This window comes from Scedosporium apiospermum (genome assembly GCF_000732125.1).
Source record: "Scedosporium apiospermum strain IHEM 14462 chromosome Unknown SEQ_SAPIO_0094, whole genome shotgun sequence".
Taxonomy (NCBI): domain Eukaryota; kingdom Fungi; phylum Ascomycota; class Sordariomycetes; order Microascales; family Microascaceae; genus Scedosporium; species Scedosporium apiospermum.
The window spans coordinates 425,988-444,061 of NW_015971795.1; the positions used below are offsets into that span (position 1 = coordinate 425,988).

The following is an 18,074-nucleotide window of genomic DNA, read 5'->3' on the forward strand; positions in this document are numbered from 1 at the left end:
GCCAGATGAGGTCGAGATCCCACTGCACGCTCCCCATCGCGGTAGCACCACCCGCCTGGTCAACTGGCAAATCAAAACTTGGAATCTCTGTCCAACTTCCAGGACATGGACATGGACATGGCGGTGACTTAAAACAGCTTGGGCAAACAAGGAAGGAATCAGTCACGCCTTCGGCCGAGTGTGACGAAGGTGCTTCATTCTCCCTAGCCTCAGAATTTTGCACGTCACTCTGCGCGTGGGACGATACTAGTGGCGTCTCCGGCCCCCAATATCTTCTTTCCTGTGACGAAACGACAGACGGTGTGTATGATACGGCGTTCCAGTCGCTGGTGTATATTCCTGACACCGGTTGGCTATTTTCCGACGAAGTTACGCCATACGGAGATCTCCAGCTCGGCGCTAATTGTCGGGAGGTTTGGGGGGTAGAGGTCGGGGAGGCCATTGATGAGCGCGGTCCCCGTGGCTTGGGGGCTTGCAGCTGTCGTGTTTTCTGCCTGGACAGAGAGCCTGGGCTAATTCTACACTCCTGGATAGTGTCATTCATAAATTGTTCGAAGAGGGTACACGCAAGCTTGCCTAAGACATCCGCCTGTGCGGGAGTGCTGCTAGGGTCTCGGGAAGCCGACTGAAACGTGGTCTGGACCGATAGCCGAATGTTTTCGAATTCGTTGTCAAAAGCATGTTTGACCTCGTCGAGTTCGACCACAGGAACGAAATCTGTATGAATAATTAAAATATGAGAATATTAGCCTCGAAATACGGCATGAATAGGCTTTAAAGAGAAAAGAGAAAAAGGAAAAAGACCTTCTGGTAGAATGTTATGATCTAGGGGAAACAGAGCCCCCCAAAGTGCTCGCCAGTCAAGAATCTGCCCCTTTGCTGTTCGGTCCCGAAGACGACCCTCGACTTCGGGTGTGATTCCTTCTTCGGGATTATCCGATCTCTGCGCCGGCTCCGCATCTCTGAGTGGACATATCTGACTTTGGGGGACTCTTTGGTGAGCTTCCAAGTCTTTGTCGCTAGCAAACAACTCGCGGCACCGACTGCATACGACTGACGACCGCAAGTGTTTTCTCTTGTGATAAGTGATGATGTGTCGTCTTTGCCCATCTTGGTTAGAAACTAACAAGATCCTATGGTCGGCTGCGGTGACGACTTACTTTAGCAATGTTATTGAAGGGAAAGATTGCGTTGCGCAGTTAAGGTTGGAGCGAACGTTGAATCGAAGGGGGTTGCGCTTTCGAAATGGGCAGCTGAACTCCTGCCTACACCTTTGTTTTGACGGTTCCGGAAGTAAACCTCCGGCGCCCGAGCTGCCCTCGCCCGGGGTGTCCTCGTCACCGCCACCCTCTCCTCCGTCTGGCCCTTGGGTTCCGTCACGTTTCCTCTTCCCAGGCCCCTCACGTCCTGACGGGTTTATGCTTGAGTTGCCGCCATAACTCCTATCTCTTGCCGCCGACCCGGTTGATGAGGTACATGCTTGGCGCGATCCGCAGGACTCTAATATTTTGTGATCATCCTGTTCGACGATATTCGAGAGCTCTGCTAAGCAATAGCGAACAGTCTTCCATGCCTCAGTCGGTGCGCCAAGCTCGTCCAAGTTTGTCCCAAAAGCCGCGGATAGAACGGTATTACAAATTTCATCTGTCTTCTCGCTCCAATCTCGATCGACGCTGCTCCATGATATAGGGCTCCAGTCACAGACGGAATCCGAGTCGATATCAGGTATTTTTGCATGTAGCGGAGGAGACCGTGGTCGATCAGTACTTTCTTTGGTTGCGTGGCTCCCGTGGACCCTCAACTCATCGGGCGGCGGTCCTGACACAACCTGGCCTATTGTGATTGCTGTATTGCGAGTGATATCAAGGTATGACGGCGGTATTGCGATGACGTCTGTACCAGAAGGAACCGAATACACATTTCGAAGCAATTCATCCAGTTTCCCGTGCGCGGCCGAACCCAGTGGAATCGGCTCTTCAAGTGAAGGATTCGGCGTCGATGTAGGCGGTTGATACACTCCCCATTCCTTCAAGGCGGTCGGCTTTGCAGAGAAATCCTCGACGTTGAGGAAGCACTGGCCGGACAACCAAGCATAACAAGCCTCGTAGTGGGCAATTTGCTTATCGTTTGTGCTGCCTTCTAGCCCATCTGCTAGGACCTCGAGGACCGTCTTCCCCCGGTGATCCCTCGCATTCGGGTTCGCCCCCTTTCGAACGAGAGTTCGCAACGCCAGTTTGCGGCCGTGTTGTGCAGCAATGTGGAGCGCTGTCTGGCCACGTCGGTTCCGAGCAGAGAGGTCTGCACCCCGATCAATAAGAAGCTGTAGAATTGACACCGGACCTTTGTAGTCATCATCCTCCGGAAGATTGGCCACAAATGCCATCAAGACAGTATCCCCTTCGAGGTCGTACGCATTAACATCGACCTTACTGACGAGCAGATTATCTACGATGGTTTGGCGGAATGTAAGCCTTTCGCTGGACGAATCCCCTCCTTCCTTCCGCTTCCCACCGTCTCGTTGACGCTGCCTCAAGTCGGCTTTGTCCATCTCAATTATCTCGAGCAGTGCGGTATCAGAGAGAATCGCTGAAGCCGCGCAGTGAAGGCCGTTTCGGCCCTTGGAGTCTTGCTTGGCCGGTTCACTCATACAACTTGAAATGAATTTAAGCATCTGTTCGTTTTCCGTAAGGACATCAGCTGCCTGTTTTCCGACGTCGGGAAGTGGTCTTGGAGCGGGTTTGGACGCCCACGGGAGTCCTCCAAAAGCATCTCGAAGGCAAAGCTTGTTGGGATCCCCAAACTTGGTGCATATTTCCATCAAAGTACACTCTTTCATGCTGTCTAGAAACGAGTGGAAGCAAGTGCGCCCGTAAACGTCCCGAGCGAAACACGGGTCAAACCCCACACTGTCGAGGTACCTTAGGAGACGACGAATGTTACAGCCATCATCCGCGAACCAAGCCGGTCCGAGAAGGTGTAAAAAGCTCTGGTGTGCTGCGTTCAGCCTCCTCGGGTCGGACCCAGCTTTTAGGGCCAAGACAAGTTGCTGGGGAGTCCCTCTTAAGGCCAGAAAGTGGAGGATTGTATTCCCAAAAACGTCACAGAATTGGACGTCTGTGGGTAGTTCCTTGCCTTCCAAGGCCCTTCTTCCTCTCTCAGAGAGACCTGTAACATTTGTCCAGTACAGCTCAGAGTCATTAGCATAGGCGCAGATGCAGTACTTATTATCGTGCGCATCACCGCCCTCAATACAAGTACCGTATATTCTCTGGTGCTCATCCGCTCTTAAGAGACTGCCAGGTAACACTCGGGGCTCATGCGATCTTCCGGGAGTGAATAATTCGGGTTCGAACTCTGGGTCGCCAGTGGACATGGTGGAATATGAGCCTATTGAATAGCATTCAATGAGATCCTGCACATCCCCGGCAAAACCATCGTCGTACGCGGACAAAAATCGGCGGTATTCGGCAGTCGTATCATTCTCGTCCTCATCCTGATCTTCATCGCCTAATGTTCCGCCGGCACGTATTTCGCGGCCAATCTCACACTTTTCCACTGCGTCGGGTGCTGGCAGCGATTTATTCAGAGACGAAGGCTGAGATCTCTTCTTTCGAGACCCACGTTGTCGGTGTCCAGGGGTTTTCAGGCGAGACCTGGGTCCGAACCGAAGACTGTCCATCCTCTGAAACATGTCTTCACGCGTCCTAGGGCGCAACCACCGAGGCTCCTTGTCGAGCATTTGGTTCAACTTTTTACTCGCCGAGTCACTCCTATGTAGTATTGGATCTGTTAAATTGACTCTCCGGCGGCAAGGCACCACGAACTCACCCAAGACCCTCATAGCCGCGACTTGCCCGCCATTGTATGACGTCAACTATAGTTTTGATAGGAAGATTGGTATAGACGTAGAGTCTAACTAATTTGCGAGTATATGAGCCCGTCCATGGGCTTTGTCGACCGGTAGGGGCAATAGATCTGGACCCTGTTGAGGATCCGGCAGGGGTAGGAAGATACTCCATGCTGAGCGTTCTTAGCAGAGCACGTTGAGCTTTTGCGATGACACTCCGTCCGTGAGGGCATTAGTATCCCAGGGGGCAAGGCGCCTCGCGTGCCGGTTTTCAAATCGCGAAAACAAAGATACAAGCGATGGTTGTAGGATGTAATATGCAGACATCAGCTTGAAGACGGCACAGCAAGCGCGGAGACGCGGGTTCTGTTCCAGCCCTCCAGGGAAGCCATAGAGAGCGCATCCTGATTGGTTCATACTGCAGAGTATTGGGCTCGGTCCCCTTTTTGGGCGTACTCTGTAATAGAGCTTGGCCAGACGAGACAAACACAATGGCCAAGTGTGGCGCGAGCAGCCTTGGTTCTGATTGGCCCAGACTCTCTAGTCTGAGAACACTGGAACATCAGAGGAGAGCTGTTCTAGAACAAAAGAAGTTTGAGGATCAGTACTATGCGAATAGACAACGACAGTATCAAATCCATTCAAAAGAAAAAGAAGTAGTAGGACACGGGACTCCGGATAGCGTCTTTGATGATACATATAAATGGCTTTCCGGCCCAGCATGATGGGGGCTGGCAACGCCGTTCTTTACTATCATCGGAAGACTAAACCAGTCCACGAAATTTACCCATCTCAAGACCTGGTTAGTTGCTTTAAAGTTGGCTTATATAGCCTAACCAACACCACCAATGGCGCCTCAGGACTCAAGCAACCCAAGGCCTGACCCAGCTCGCCGTTCTCTATCCAAGAGTGGTAAGGCCCATCGCAGCAAGTAAGACCATTTGCAGACTACCAAGCTGGAAAAATACGACCGTTGACTTTGATTTAGAGAATCCTCAATACTCAATGCATTCATCTATGACACGACTTCCTTGCAAGACCGCCTTCTCCAACGCGCGGCAGCCGAGGGGAAACGTGGGTTGAATGAGCAACGAACCGCGGTTACCGTTAGGAATCGAACATCAATGGGGAAGGGCGATTGTAAATAGGGATAGGAGAGGGATTTAATCGCCTGAATTTCTATGCCAGGTGGCTTGAAAGTAGTGATGAGAGTCCTGGGGTTTGAGTTGGTGTTTTACTAAGTCGCGAAGTGGAGGGAGAATCCAACATGTAACAGAGATGCATCCGATACGAATCCCAACAACGTTCCGTAACGCACGACCGAGCGCTCGTACGAGGAAAAATTTCCAATCTTTCCCTACGGCTAGTTACTAGTAGAATTTGGGGGTGCCATTCAGTCCCAACGCCCAACTGCTACAGCCCCTTAAGCAACTTTGTTCATGGCCAGTCCACTTTGTCTATAGACACGGCCCCCTCTTTTAACGACTTCCAGTATCCATTATCCAGTGCTAGTTCCCGGAATGTCAGTCAGCCCGCCCGAGGTATTCCTCGACTCCGCAGTAGGCAGGCACTCACCATGATCTCGGTAAAAATCTAGCATAGCCCCCCAGGCCCCCTTATTCTGTGTCACCTTCCAGAAGACCTTCTTCCACCCGTCCCACAGCTTATCGACGATTAAACTAGGTAGGCCGGGAGGGGGGTAATCAACCTCGGAAGCACCCAGATTTATCCGCTCGCGCGAAATGGCCACCAGGATGCCAACATGGATATACGAAGTGAAGCTCAAGGGCCTGGTGATGGGCACCCTGGGGACAATGTCTAGGCCGTTGACGAACCGCCATGCCTTGCGTCTTCCCGTTTGGGAGCCCACATGCAGTGCGAACTTCTTGTCGCCCACTCGGGGGCCACCGAAGGTGATTAGATCGCGCATGGTTGTGTGTTGCATTTTCAGGTCGGAGAGGAAGCCGGACCAGAGGACTGATGCATATGCAGCGCCGAGCGAATGGCCCTAGAGGATTCCAGTTCATGCCATGTCATTTCACGAGCTACTCAGGGCTGTGCTCAATAAAAGAAAGCAAGGGCTTACTGTCACCCAGAACTGCACTCGGTAGCCTCCAAGCGGGAAGCTCTTTGCCAGGATCTGTCTCTCAAGCTTCCACAGCTGTATTCTCACCATTTCTGGATTTTGTTAAGAACCATTCCCATCTCATATTTCGGGAAAAGAAGTTGGTGCTTACGGAATGGTAAACCTCGAAGTAGAGCCCTGTTGTCCCTCGTAAACCCGATTGGGAAGTTTTTGAATATACCGTTGAAGAATCCGACGTGCAGGGACCCTTGCAGCGGACTGGACTTATTCCCATCCGTCATTTTGTACTTGGCATCTGTCACGAAGTCCGGGAGGATTCCTGTGCCCTGTATAATACATTAAGCTCTAATCTTCGTCAGGGTTCACGACGTGAGAGTATCTTACTTTGAATGCGACGACGATAAATGGGTTGCCATCGTCGCAGTAGAACGCACCGCAATATGGGCCATTGAAAATCAAGCGACCGGTCTCGGAGAAGTCTGGACGACACCGTTAGTTTCCAAGCTCTAATTATTTTGTCTTGGCGAGAACGGCAAACGTACTGCAAAGAGCCTGGTACTTGAGACCCATCTCTTGTGCCTAGTGCGCCTATATTAGTGACGGGAAGTCGCTTAGAAGATTGGCAAGTACAATTGCCAACAACTAAAACACCCACAACTTCTCGTATCTTCTGCTGAGCCCTGTCCCCTCGCAGGTCTATCTGTTCCATCACATTCAGAAGTTCTTCGTCCACGGCCGGATCGCCTCCCTCCCACCACTGGCGGAGTAGGCTTTTCCATGGCAGAAACTTCTGGGTCAAGCCTTGCTCAAACTCGAGATCTCTGATCGGTGCAACTGGCATCAGCATCGTTCCATGCAAAAGCAGATTATTCTCTAGAAACATTCGAAGGCACGCACCGCATGTAGACGCATTGACTCATGATAGCAAGCAGCCTGGCGACTTTGAGGAGCGTGGCTGATTTCACAGTTTGTGGAAGATTGGCTAAACAATATACGTCGTCAGCAGGTGCAATCGTGGAGTAACTGCCATGGAGGATGGGCTAAGCAGCTTGGAAGACAGACAGTCCAGGAAATATTCTCCGAGGGCGGCCTTGGCCTCAGCTAACTCGCCCGAATACCTCATCTCCCTGATACTGTCGAGTAGACTGCGGTTGTCGAGGTTCGATTCCGGGGCAGGCTCTCCAGAGGGCTGCGGGGCCGCGGTAGCTGCGTCTTCGGTATCTTCGCCAATGGCGCTCAGCACGGTTAGTTGTTCCACGACAGCCCGATCAATGCTCTTAGACTCGCCCTTTAGAATACGGAGGGACAATAAGACCTCCTCGGTGGCCCTGGAAGGATCATGCACCGCTAATCCGTCCAAGGCCACGATGTTGAACGGGACTGACACGTCATCAATAGGTTTAACATTTGGTGCAAGCTTGAAGCGGAAATTGTCGGGTACGGGTTGTTGAATGTTCCTGAGGAGTAGACGCCGATCGGAGCGGCTGAGTCCTAGAAAAGCACCACCAAGCTGGGACTTCAGTGCGAAGATGGCATTTCCATTATCGTTGTCACGGTCGTCTCGGACGATGGTAAATTTGAAAGCGGCGTCGCCACTATTCCTATGGTCCGGTTTATCGAGCAGCTCAGCAGGGAGTCGCGAGATTCTGACTTGGCGCTGGCCACCTTCGGTGAAGGCTTCGAGGGCCTCGAACGACGGACCTCTAGTCTCGACGATTACCGGCTGATTTCTGAGGTCCATGATGGGGCGTTGCGGGACCTGCCCTGGGCAGAGACGGAATTAGCTGTGCTTATCGTATGTGTGTGTGCCCCTGATTATGGAGCTTCTGATAGTAAGTAATGTATTCTGTTACAGGAGGCCGTTTTATAATAAACAAGAATGGCCGTGCTTTAGCCCAGGGCGTTGTTCTCGGCTGGGTGGTCGATGATCCTGGAGCTTGCAAAGCACATGGTACCAGCCCTTGACCTTGCTGTGCCACGGCTTCCTCGTTTATGCCAGGCGAGTGTCGGCAAACGCGTTATCCTCGAAGCGATGAAATGCACGCCCGTTTTGTCACGAAGCTTGATCCTACGCTGATGATGTCATAGTCGGGCTCGAATGGACTTGTTGCTTTTGCTAGCCCCCAGCATCATACCTGGATGCCCGACTGTGTGTCGTCCATATCGGTGATCGCGATGCCGTCCGGCTCGCGGTGGTGGTGTTGTCGGGCGCCCGTCGAGCGCCAATGCTAAGAGTAACCACGGGGGAAAACGAGAGCAACATGCTTGTCAGGATTTCAGGCCGCAAATCGCGCCTACATCAAATATGTTCTAACAGCCATAAAGCCAAGATTCAGCCTCGACTCTCAAGTTTGGGCATGCTGTCGTCATTTCGGATTCGTTCTCTTCAGTCCGTCGCAGCCCCTCTTGCGGCGCGTTTGCACCTCTCAGTGGATGACTGGATCAAACATGGTGTGTGAGAAAACAAGGAAACGGCTCCTGCGCGAGATGAGATATGATCTAACTTTCTTGTGGCCTCCCATGGCTGCTTGGGCAAGCTTCGGGCATCAACTAGCTGAATTTCCATGTGACCGTCATGGGAAGACGACCATCGCGGCTTAGTATTGTTAGTTTGCCTAACCAAGAGTAAGCACCGGTCTCTGAGGGACAATACCAGCTTGTCCGGGGCAGCCTACGGTATCATAAATACATCGTTTGCTCCACAAACCTGGACTTCTCCTATCCGCCGCCCTCGAGCAATTTCCACTTCACAAAGACAATCAAGCCATCAGCAATAACACTTCACATCACAGAGTAAGATAACCAAGCATGGCAACGGTCGCCCCCCCAGCAAGACGCGGGACAAATGAGTGCGGTCGGGCTAGCAGGAGGGGATGCTGCCCTCTTGTTCGGCAGCCGGAACCAGATTGACTTCGTCGTGGACAATGAAACCGACTACGAATTGAAGGCCGAATCCACAGTCTTTGCCGACTGGGGTGACTTTTCCAGGTATCCGTCGACGGTATGTTGTTCTGCCCCGAATTCCTATTTCTCACTTGCTTATGATCAATCAGGTCCATCCACTCAGTGAGGGGTGTGGTGGTCATGTCATGTCCTCTCATAGCCCTTTCACCGGGTCCGCTGGAATGGTGGGCTACAAGATCTCAACCTCGTCGGGGTCGTTGTGGCTACGGTTCCTCGGCAGCAACCCATACCTCAGTGTCCGAAGTAACTGGGCTTATGTAGACATTTTCACCTGGGACAAAAGCATCGACCAAGATTCGTACAATGATCTGTACAACAAGGAGTAGACTTCATGCTCAGCCAGCTTTGACGGGGGAACACTCACGGTGGGTTGACCACGCAATCTTGATCAAACAGTCTTGCTTTTTTTTTCTATACGGTGAATGCTAACGGATTCGTCCACCTAGGTTGTTGGTCAAATTGGTCAGGCGGATGACGCCAGCGCCACTTTCACGGTGACTTGGGAAGAGACGGCCGGGTCTACTGGTTAGTACCTTTGTTGAATGCATTATGCCTTGGATCACTGATTCGTAGCTCAGAGACGGTGGTTTTATTCCTCAGTTGTGCGAATGTATGAAGGTCAAAATACAGAAATGTCTTGCAGTAGAAAGGGGTCAATTGGCTATGGTTGTTCGCCCCTATTTTTCCTATAGAGGTTGAAAAGATGCTCCTTTTATGACCATTTGATCACAGAATAAAAAGCATAACGAACTAGAGTAAGCCAGAGCCTCCAACACCAGTTCTAGAAGCGGAGTAGAGAGTATTCTCTAGGCGCCGTACTTTAGTGTTCCAGGGCCCAGTTTTTTGGACTTGCATACATACACACAGGTAGAAGCTGACAAGGGATAATGGAAAGACACTTAGAATTCGGACCAGCGTAGGAGAGACGAGGGCATGTCGAGCCAAGTGGTTGGTTGAGCAGAAATGCTGAGTAGGACTGAGCAGGGCTGATACAGGGCTGAGCCTGGAGACGAGGGACATCAAAAGCGGCAACTCGAACTAGCCAATCTCGCTCAATTTTAGTCTCTTAATACCATACAACTGTTCTTGCAGGGCGTAAAGGCACATAAATAGGTGGATAATGTAGGCGAGCCCGTATTGGATTGGGAGAAACTGGACGAAAGGATGGAATGTCTTCAAACTCAATAGAATCAGGGTCAAAAAAACGTGATACTAGGAACTGAAGAGTGAAGACTAAACTAATTGTTGTTTGAACTCAAGAAGCTGTCGGTATTGAAAGGAAAGAAACAAGGAGAAAACATCCCAACTTGATGGCATGGATCAACGTATTGCCGTTCCATGTGGCCCCCGTTCCAGCGGAGTGACCCACAGCAGACGTACGATTCCCCCACAGACACGTATTTTCCCATCGGACCATGTTCCTTTCCCTCGCGCTTCCTTCTATCCCTTCCTTGGCAGAAGGAGAGGCCATACTACAAACCTTCCGGATGACTACCTAGTTTGGCAGCATCGGAGGGCCCTCAAGTAGTATATACAGTTCAGACTGATAAGTGCTAGACTCTATCTTACTTCGTATTCTTTGGCGGTGGATAACGAGCCACGTCCTCTTTCGTAACTTCACCCCTGAGCGAGATGACGAAATGGGGGGGCAGGGACACTGTTATTACGTCCCACGACATCGTGCGTGTGTGCGTGCACATAAAGAAAAGCCATCTCGATACCGATGTCGTGGGCATCTGCGCAATTCCTAAGCCAAACCCTTTGGCACGTACCTGACTTCCATATTTACCACACTAATTTCTTACCCTTCTGCTACTTCCATTTTCTGCCTAGCTATCAGGTCAACCTCGACACTATCGATGACCACTTCGTAGTCTATAAATTGGCTATATCCCATCCATTCGAGAAACCCATCTTGCGGTATTTTGAATCTCCTATACAGTATGAGCTCCCACTTCCCGCTCAGGGAGGTATCCCCCTTGATCGAGTTAGATATGCGACTTGAACGAGGTTGCAGAGAAACATACTACAGATATAGCTTGGGCAGTCCTAAGCTTATATGATTGAAGACTGATTATGCTGTCGAGAGCAGGAAGGCTGTCGCTGCTGCAAGGGTATATCCTAGAATGTGTTATTTCGGAGAGTGTAGATGAGGGGTTGGAGTGACTGGCAGCGGATTATTGTCCGTCCGTTTCCGACGGCAGTGAATGCTCTGGGCTTAGTTGCTGCATTACATTTGATCCGCACGGAATATCAGCCACGTAGTTATTGCGTGCTAGTCTAAACTCGAGCGGCAGAGCGAGTTGGTTGCTGACCAGATGTTGTTCCGATGTGGCTGGTAACAGGGGTGCAAACGACTCTCAGCAAAATGAATCTATGGATATCAAGTGAGCCTCTCTACTATCGTCTGTACCATTACGTCCAGATGAAGCGATAGCTGACTACCCATTGTGCGTGTATCTAGCCACCACGTCCTCACACTGGCGCTCGGTGGAAAATTGTTTCTGGCACCTCTAGAGACAGATAAGATTCAGGTCTGTACAAGTCCCCCTCTGACCCCAGATTTCCTGGAGTGGCCGTGTCTTTTGCCTCTGACTGACCCGTTGACAACAGAAAGTTCTTGATATCGGCACTGGCACCGGTACGGACAAACAAAATGGCCCTCATCCCCCTCGTTTTCACAATTGTCGATTTCGTCAACTAACTATTTACACCTTCTTCCTGGAACGTGGGCGATGTATAATCCTCCGAAATTAAAAACCCTCCGAAATCATCAGACTGCCCGAGTAACTAACCTACAACTAGCGATTTCGCTGATGAGCATCCGAACATCCAAGTCGTTGGAACGGACATTTCCCCCATCCAGCCTGCCTGGGTGCCGCCAAACCTTAAGTTGTACGGTCATCTCCTCAGTTCGTCACTCTTTTTTTTTTAAAAAAAAAAAAAAAAAAAAAAAAAAAAAAAAGGAGCAGCTAATCATGTTCGTATTCTTGTGACCGTAGAACTCAATCTGTCGATGGCTAAGATGTCTTGATGGCGATGGGCCAATCCCGTATTCCATCGCCGCTAAAGTGAACACTAGCCATGTAAAAGTTGGATGTCACGAGAAGGAAGAAGTAGCCGGAACGATTCCAGATCAGCTTTCCCGTCAGATTTCTTTTCAGGTATGCAAAGTAGATGAACATCCACATGGGTAGATGTTCTCTCATATGACTCTAAGGGGAGATATAATAGTATCTAGTCTCGGCATCGTATTCCAAAAAGACCTCCTTCTCCATCATATCAACATCGATGATAAGTTGCTCCCATAAGTTCACTTCATAAGACTTGGCAGCAGATCCAGGAGCCACCAATGCGCAGAGATATTGGGCGCTCTTGTTGATGGAAAGGCTAGGTTCTTTCATACTACTGCTCTTATCCCTTGTGATAATTGTCGAGGCTCTGGGAACATCGTCGACGGAAGTACCCGCAACGGCTGCAGGGCAAAGTACCACCGCTAGATTTGAGCCTTCCATCACAAAAGCCAGATGGCCACAAGGAGGGGCGGCCCAACTAATAACCATGCCTGGGCGAATACGTTGTTTGAATGGCCTCAGGGCGGCCTTAGTGTCTAGATCTCGGCTCGACACTCGCCGTTGAGAATTGGAATTACTTTGGACCATATCGGGTTTAACCGACTTTGGCATGTGTCTCGGTACTAAGAGGGGCGGGATAGGCGGAACACCTGACTGAGTTTGATGTCAATGTACTGGGGTTGAAAATGAAAAATCGGGCCGGTAGGACTTACATTCTTGGATATCCGTTCGCTTAATTGCGCATTTGTCGAAGACATAGGATCCATCATCTTGGACAACGCCTCATCAGGTGCTGGTACCAGAACACGAAGCATCTCGGCGTAGCGTAGGGTGTTCTTGCTTGCTCCGACATCAGCGAGACTCGGGTTGACACAAGCTATAACGACCGTCTTGCAACGCCGGCTCCCAACAGGGTCAAAGACATGCTTCAGGACCTTCGTCAGTGCGCTTCGGCGGAAAGGCACATGTGGTTTCGTCCGCTTTGATGTTGGCTTGTCCGCCAGTGAGAGCCCGTCAGCCTGGGCCTTGGCACGAATACACTCCTTCAACACCGATAGGCTCATGTTGATCTCACGCGCCTCGCGCATGCGGTCCGCTCCGTGAACTGAGACATCACGAGCAGCTTCCGAGCCAGCTAAGTCAACCATATAGAGAACGCCGTCCGAAGCAGCCGATGGATCCCTAATCCGGATACGACATATGCTATGCGAACGCGATGAGGCGTCATTCTTGAGAGTCGGTGCCGTTCGCCGAAAAGATGATGCGCGTTCAATTAGGCCCATCGCGTCCGTTTCACCCAGTACAGCGTGCTCATTCGCGCCTGCAAGTTGGGTAGTCCCGAAGGAGTCTTCGAGAATTGAGATTGATTTCCGCGAGTTGAGCAAATCGTAAGCCGAATTGCCGGCGAGCTCGATAATACTGATATAAACTTGCTTTTGATTGCCAAGTCTTCCATCCATCAATGATTCCACGACAAGCTGCTCCAGCCGGCTCACTGTAAATGTTTTGCCGGAGCCCGTTTGTCCGTAGGCGAAGAGAGTTCCAATATTGCCCTCCAGGACGAAGGGAACTAAATGTGCCACCAGATGATCGTAAATGTCCTCCGTGGATGCTTGAGCGCTGAAAAGTTTGTCTGCTTGGTAGCTAAACGACTGTGGGGATTTGGTTAGAATTCCCGTCTTAGGCACCAATCAACTAGACTTGAGAGTCTATTTACGGAGTCTGTTTACTATACCTTCAGTATTGGCCGTCCTCTGGGATGATTATAAAGGTCGTGAACATCGACGACACCCTTTTCGGCAGAGCGTGGAAAAACAGCACAGGGAAATCCGGCAGCAACGTCCTCGTCCAGGAGAGGCCGAATTCTAGCGCCAACGACCATATCGGGACTGGCTGTCTGGATGACCGTTCCTGGCGTTGGCCTTGGCTTGAACCCCTTGACCAAAGTCCGGTATAGACCAGCATTCTCACGATAAAACAGATCCATTGCTCGATGCGAATGCTGAAACGCAGTTGTTAAGAGACAAATTGACGAACCTTGAAACGCGCGAGACTGCAGAATAAAGGAAAATGGTTGTAGCCAAGGCGACGCGCAAAACAAACAACTTGAGTAGGCAACAGCTTTTTGAAGAGGTCACGTGCTATAAGAGCAAAGAAATAATATTATATTCCAGACTCACAGTTGTCGCTCAGCGAGGCTGGAAATAAATTAGATTAACATTAAATGAATATAGTCGTTGTATAGGCATCTCTTAGGTTCTGGAGTATGCTGAATGATATTCTTACCTTTCGCAGCCTGGCTAGAGCCAAGTTCTTTTCACGAAGAAGATGGCATTCTAGAGTTGGCTTGGGGAACGCATGCTATATACGCCCCCTGTCCAGCGGATTGAAGAGTAGTATGCTCTAAAGGGAAAGGGGGCATAAGCGATTCCAAAAAAAAAAGGAGGGCGCAAGTTGGTTGCGGACACGGGCAAGTGTATGGTTCAGAGTTACACCGTCACAGCCAAGTTGGCCAGTTTTGCTCCTGTTTAGTGGACGGAGTGTGGGAGAGAGGGGAATGAGATTTAGGTTACATAGACGACAAATTCCAAGCTGTCGGGCTGATATGAGAAGCCAAATGTTTACACTGCCGGGGGAGAGGCGGGATTTCGAACCGCCTTAAATCATGCCCAAGTGGTTGTCTCTCATCATCGACTCTAGTCACATATGGTGATTGTCAAGGATATGCTTCTGCTTCTATAATAAAAAGATCTCTAAATCGGACGGAAAGTAGAATCGAAAAGAATTAGCTGTATTAGGATCACTTTAGTAGGTTGTAATTGATCGGTGCTTTTTACATCGTTCGATCAAATGACCAGCAAGGTGGCGCACCTATAGAGGTAGTTTGTCGGAGCCGAGCAGCACAACCCAACAACACAAACAGGTCCGCCGCCCGCTCACTGGAATAACCAGCTGTGGCTGGGAGCCACGTCTCAAAGAAGAAATGCTCCAATGGTCGTCGGAATGGTCTAATGGTCAAGTAGGACACTGGGAAGTCATCGATCAGTCGGAATCTGCATCGTGAAACGTCACATACCAAGGAAAGAGGGAAGAAACTTAAAAATAAGAAGAAGTATTATTGAGAAAAGAATAGAAAAAGAATGCCTTTCGCGACAGCTCTCTGACTGATAGGAAACGACCGATTGCCCGCTGCTGCAACGTCGCCCTTCGCCTTCTTCCGCACTGCTGTTCTTCCTTAAGATCTATTCCACGAAACTAGAGCAGCCTTTGCCTTTTATATGTAAGTGAGGGTTGGAAGTGCGGCACTTCGGGCTTTCGTGGCGTCACCGCTCCGCAATATGGCGGCGCCACTGACAGTCGCCCTACACACCAGCACAGTAAGAGGCTATGTAGAGATGAGATTACTTAAACCAAGGGGTAGAGTAAGTACTAGGATGTAGAGATGAGATGCTCTTGCTAAAGTCTGGAATTCCTCTTTTTCCTGCCTATATTCCTATCTAAATAAACTTAAGTTATCCACCTGATATGTCAAGTTCTACCAGAGCTGAAGTTTGACCGTTTCTGGCGGGGGAAGGTAGATGATATATACACAAGTTGACGTGCATAAGCTCGTGTACTTATAGACTCAGAATCTTTCGCGTTAATTTCACTCGGCTAGATGAGGCGTTTCTCTATAGAATCTCAAGTCCTCTCATCCTCTACTACTGGAAGTGGTTCCATCCATCAAATATAGGCTAAGAACGTGATCAAATTGAAGATAGTTCTCACAAGACAGAATATTAATGAGGTAATCGATTGCCACCACTTAGTGGCGGCCCGTTGTCACAAATTCCTTCCGACCTAAGTATCATAGCTTCCCCCGACGGGTTTTTAGTCTGCAACGGCCTTCACATCAGTGACGCCGTCTTTGATCCCCCGATCGGATTTCTCTTCGTCGTCTTGGCTGGCGGCATCTGTAATCTCACCTCTCTTCTTCTTCCTCTCCCGGATGACGAGAAGCTGGACGATGATCACGGCAATGATCGATGCGATGACCAAACCGAAACTAGCCGGATATCCATAGCCTATGGGGAAAAGGGAAGTGCGATTACATTAGTTAAGTCATTGTTGTTGGAGATGGGAAAATACCATCATCACTCACGGAAGTCGGGTGCCATGGTCTGCGGGAAAATCAGGATCGGCAGCCAAGCCACTACTGCGTAGGTCATGCCGTTCATACTGCTGGCAACAATGGCTCTCTCTTCGTTATCCTCGCGGCATATTTCCATTGCCCAGGCGAAGCTAGATGATCCAGGTCAGATGCGCGGTGATTACCTACCCATCCTGGAACTGTGGAGACTTACAACACGCCCGGCATGAGCTGGACTCCGATAAACAAGAATGCAAACATCTTGATACCGATACCGGATGGCCAGAAGGCCAAAATGCCGTTCGAGATTAGCCCGAGCGCCTATTTGTGCGTTAATTAAGTCGAACGGCGAACTGCGAACGAGAACATTGGTGAAGGAAAAGAATCACTGACCAGTGGGATAAGGACAAAAAGGAATCTGCTTCCTGTGTAGTCGGACAGGTAGCCCCAAAGAACAGTGGCAAAGCCCGAGATCAGCCATGTTCCAGTGGGAATAACATTACTCTGGACGACGGTGTATCCTTCCGACTTGAGCCAGATAGCGAAGAATCCTGCAGACATGGAGGAACAGCCGTAAAGCTGAAAGAGATGAACAACGTTAGCATTTTCTTTTCTCTTTTCCCCCTTGCTTTTGTAATTCCAAAGGCTGGGAAAGGAGTGACTTACAACATAGGCAATTACAAAGCCATACCACCTCCATCTGGTCAATACACTTGCCACGTGTTTGAAGCTAAGCTCACCCGGCGGCGCCGTTCCCTGCTTTCGCACCCTCTCCAACGCCAAAACACGCTCTTCCTCAGTGAGGAACCATGCTTTAGTGGTATAAGGGGTATCGGGGAGGAAAAAGAAGGTGGCGATGCCGACCGGAACGGTCATGATCTATCATACTGTGTTAGCGAACAATTTCCCCCCTTTCGACACCCATCCCGGATGCAAGTATGAGGCCAGCTAATTTAGTGTGTAGTGGTCCAGGGTCCCAAACTTACACCACAGATGATATACAGCCATCTCCATCCGGCAAGACCGTTGACACCGTCAAGGTTGGTGTAGACGGCAGCTTGTAGGTACCCAGAGAAGGCCGTTCCGATCGGAGCGGTCATCATAAAAAGAGCGGTGCGCTTAGCCATCTCGGTTTTGGTATACCACCCGCCGATAAGATAGACCAGAACAGGGGAAAAAGAGCTCTCGAACAGACCGACGAGGAAGCGGAACGCGTACAGCTGATTCGAGTTGGTAATGCCCGCCTGGGCAAAGGTCCAGACGCCCCAGCCGACCTCCATAATGGTGAGCCAGACGGCCGGGCGAACCTTTTGGACGATGAGAGTGCTCGGGACCTGCATGATGGCGTAGGCAATTGTGTACATGGTGTTGGCGTAGGTGTACTCGTTGCCGTTCATCTGGAGGTCTTCCTTCATACCAGAGACGTAGGCATTCATCAGATTGGTTTGGTCGAGAAATTTCATGAAGAATCCGAAACAGCCAATAATGAGGATGGAGAGATCGAGCTTCAGCAAGAGCCGCAGCTCAGCTTTGCTCTTGAGGTGCGAGTCCGCGTCCCAGATCCATGATCGGAACGAAACACGGTTGGGCTTGGCGATACTAGTATCGACTGCCATTGTTGACGCGGGGCAGTTGTAAGCCGAGGTGGGGTGGTTTGATTGGACAGAAAAAGTAGAAGGCGAATAAGAGCACTGGTATCTCAGCAGCTATCGACGTGCTATTTTCGTTACCACAGCTCTCGATGTCGATCACTGCACGATGAAGGACAGATCGGCGAGCAGGCATACGTTTATTTGGTGGTGCGGAAGGCACTTCATATAGCATTGCAACCCCCAGCGTATTATTCCGTCTTATCTTTTCCCGGTGTTTGGTTCGTGCTACATGGATAGCTATGGCGACATTGGACCCTGGCCTCGGCGACTGTTCTGGTCCGACACCCCTCCACTCCGATTTGGCGTTGCCATCGGGGGAGGG

General features: G+C 50.4%; 4 protein-coding genes and 1 pseudogene across 4 annotated transcripts; 1 reads left to right on the forward strand and 4 right to left on the reverse strand.

Annotated features, from left to right (window-relative positions):
- Window positions 1-1,156: 1,156 nt before the first annotated feature.
- SAPIO_CDS4817 lies at window positions 1,157-3,739 on the reverse strand (annotated as a pseudogene; the record flags this gene model as incomplete).
- A 1,545-nt stretch (window positions 3,740-5,284) lies between these two features.
- Window positions 5,285-7,674, reverse strand: SAPIO_CDS4818 (uncharacterized protein; the record flags this gene model as incomplete). The annotated part of the gene is made up of 9 exons (XM_016787278.1): window positions 5,285-5,355; window positions 5,423-5,855; window positions 5,934-6,025; window positions 6,154-6,259; window positions 6,318-6,412; window positions 6,476-6,512; window positions 6,589-6,754; window positions 6,831-6,915; window positions 6,996-7,674. 9 exons carry the CDS (start codon window positions 7,672-7,674, stop codon window positions 5,285-5,287), a joined length of 1,764 nt encoding a protein of 587 aa, XP_016643157.1.
- A 1,104-nt stretch (window positions 7,675-8,778) lies between these two features.
- SAPIO_CDS4819 (uncharacterized protein) lies at window positions 8,779-9,223 on the forward strand (the record flags this gene model as incomplete). Its single annotated transcript, XM_016787279.1, has 2 exons — window positions 8,779-8,934; window positions 8,987-9,223. The coding sequence occupies 2 exons, from the start codon at window positions 8,779-8,781 to the stop codon at window positions 9,221-9,223; spliced, it is 393 nt and encodes a 130-aa protein (XP_016643158.1).
- Window positions 9,224-12,112: 2,889 nt separating this feature from the next.
- On the reverse strand, window positions 12,113-13,958 carry SAPIO_CDS4820 (Kinesin motor domain containing protein; the record flags this gene model as incomplete). Its single annotated transcript, XM_016787280.1, has 3 exons — window positions 12,113-12,625; window positions 12,685-13,623; window positions 13,707-13,958. The coding sequence occupies 3 exons, from the start codon at window positions 13,956-13,958 to the stop codon at window positions 12,113-12,115; spliced, it is 1,704 nt and encodes a 567-aa protein (XP_016643159.1).
- A 1,883-nt stretch (window positions 13,959-15,841) lies between these two features.
- On the reverse strand, window positions 15,842-17,716 carry SAPIO_CDS4821 (uncharacterized protein; the record flags this gene model as incomplete). Its single annotated transcript, XM_016787281.1, has 6 exons — window positions 15,842-16,035; window positions 16,113-16,252; window positions 16,315-16,421; window positions 16,494-16,679; window positions 16,767-16,979; window positions 17,087-17,716. The coding sequence occupies 6 exons, from the start codon at window positions 17,714-17,716 to the stop codon at window positions 15,842-15,844; spliced, it is 1,470 nt and encodes a 489-aa protein (XP_016643160.1).
- Window positions 17,717-18,074: the final 358 nt, after the last annotated feature.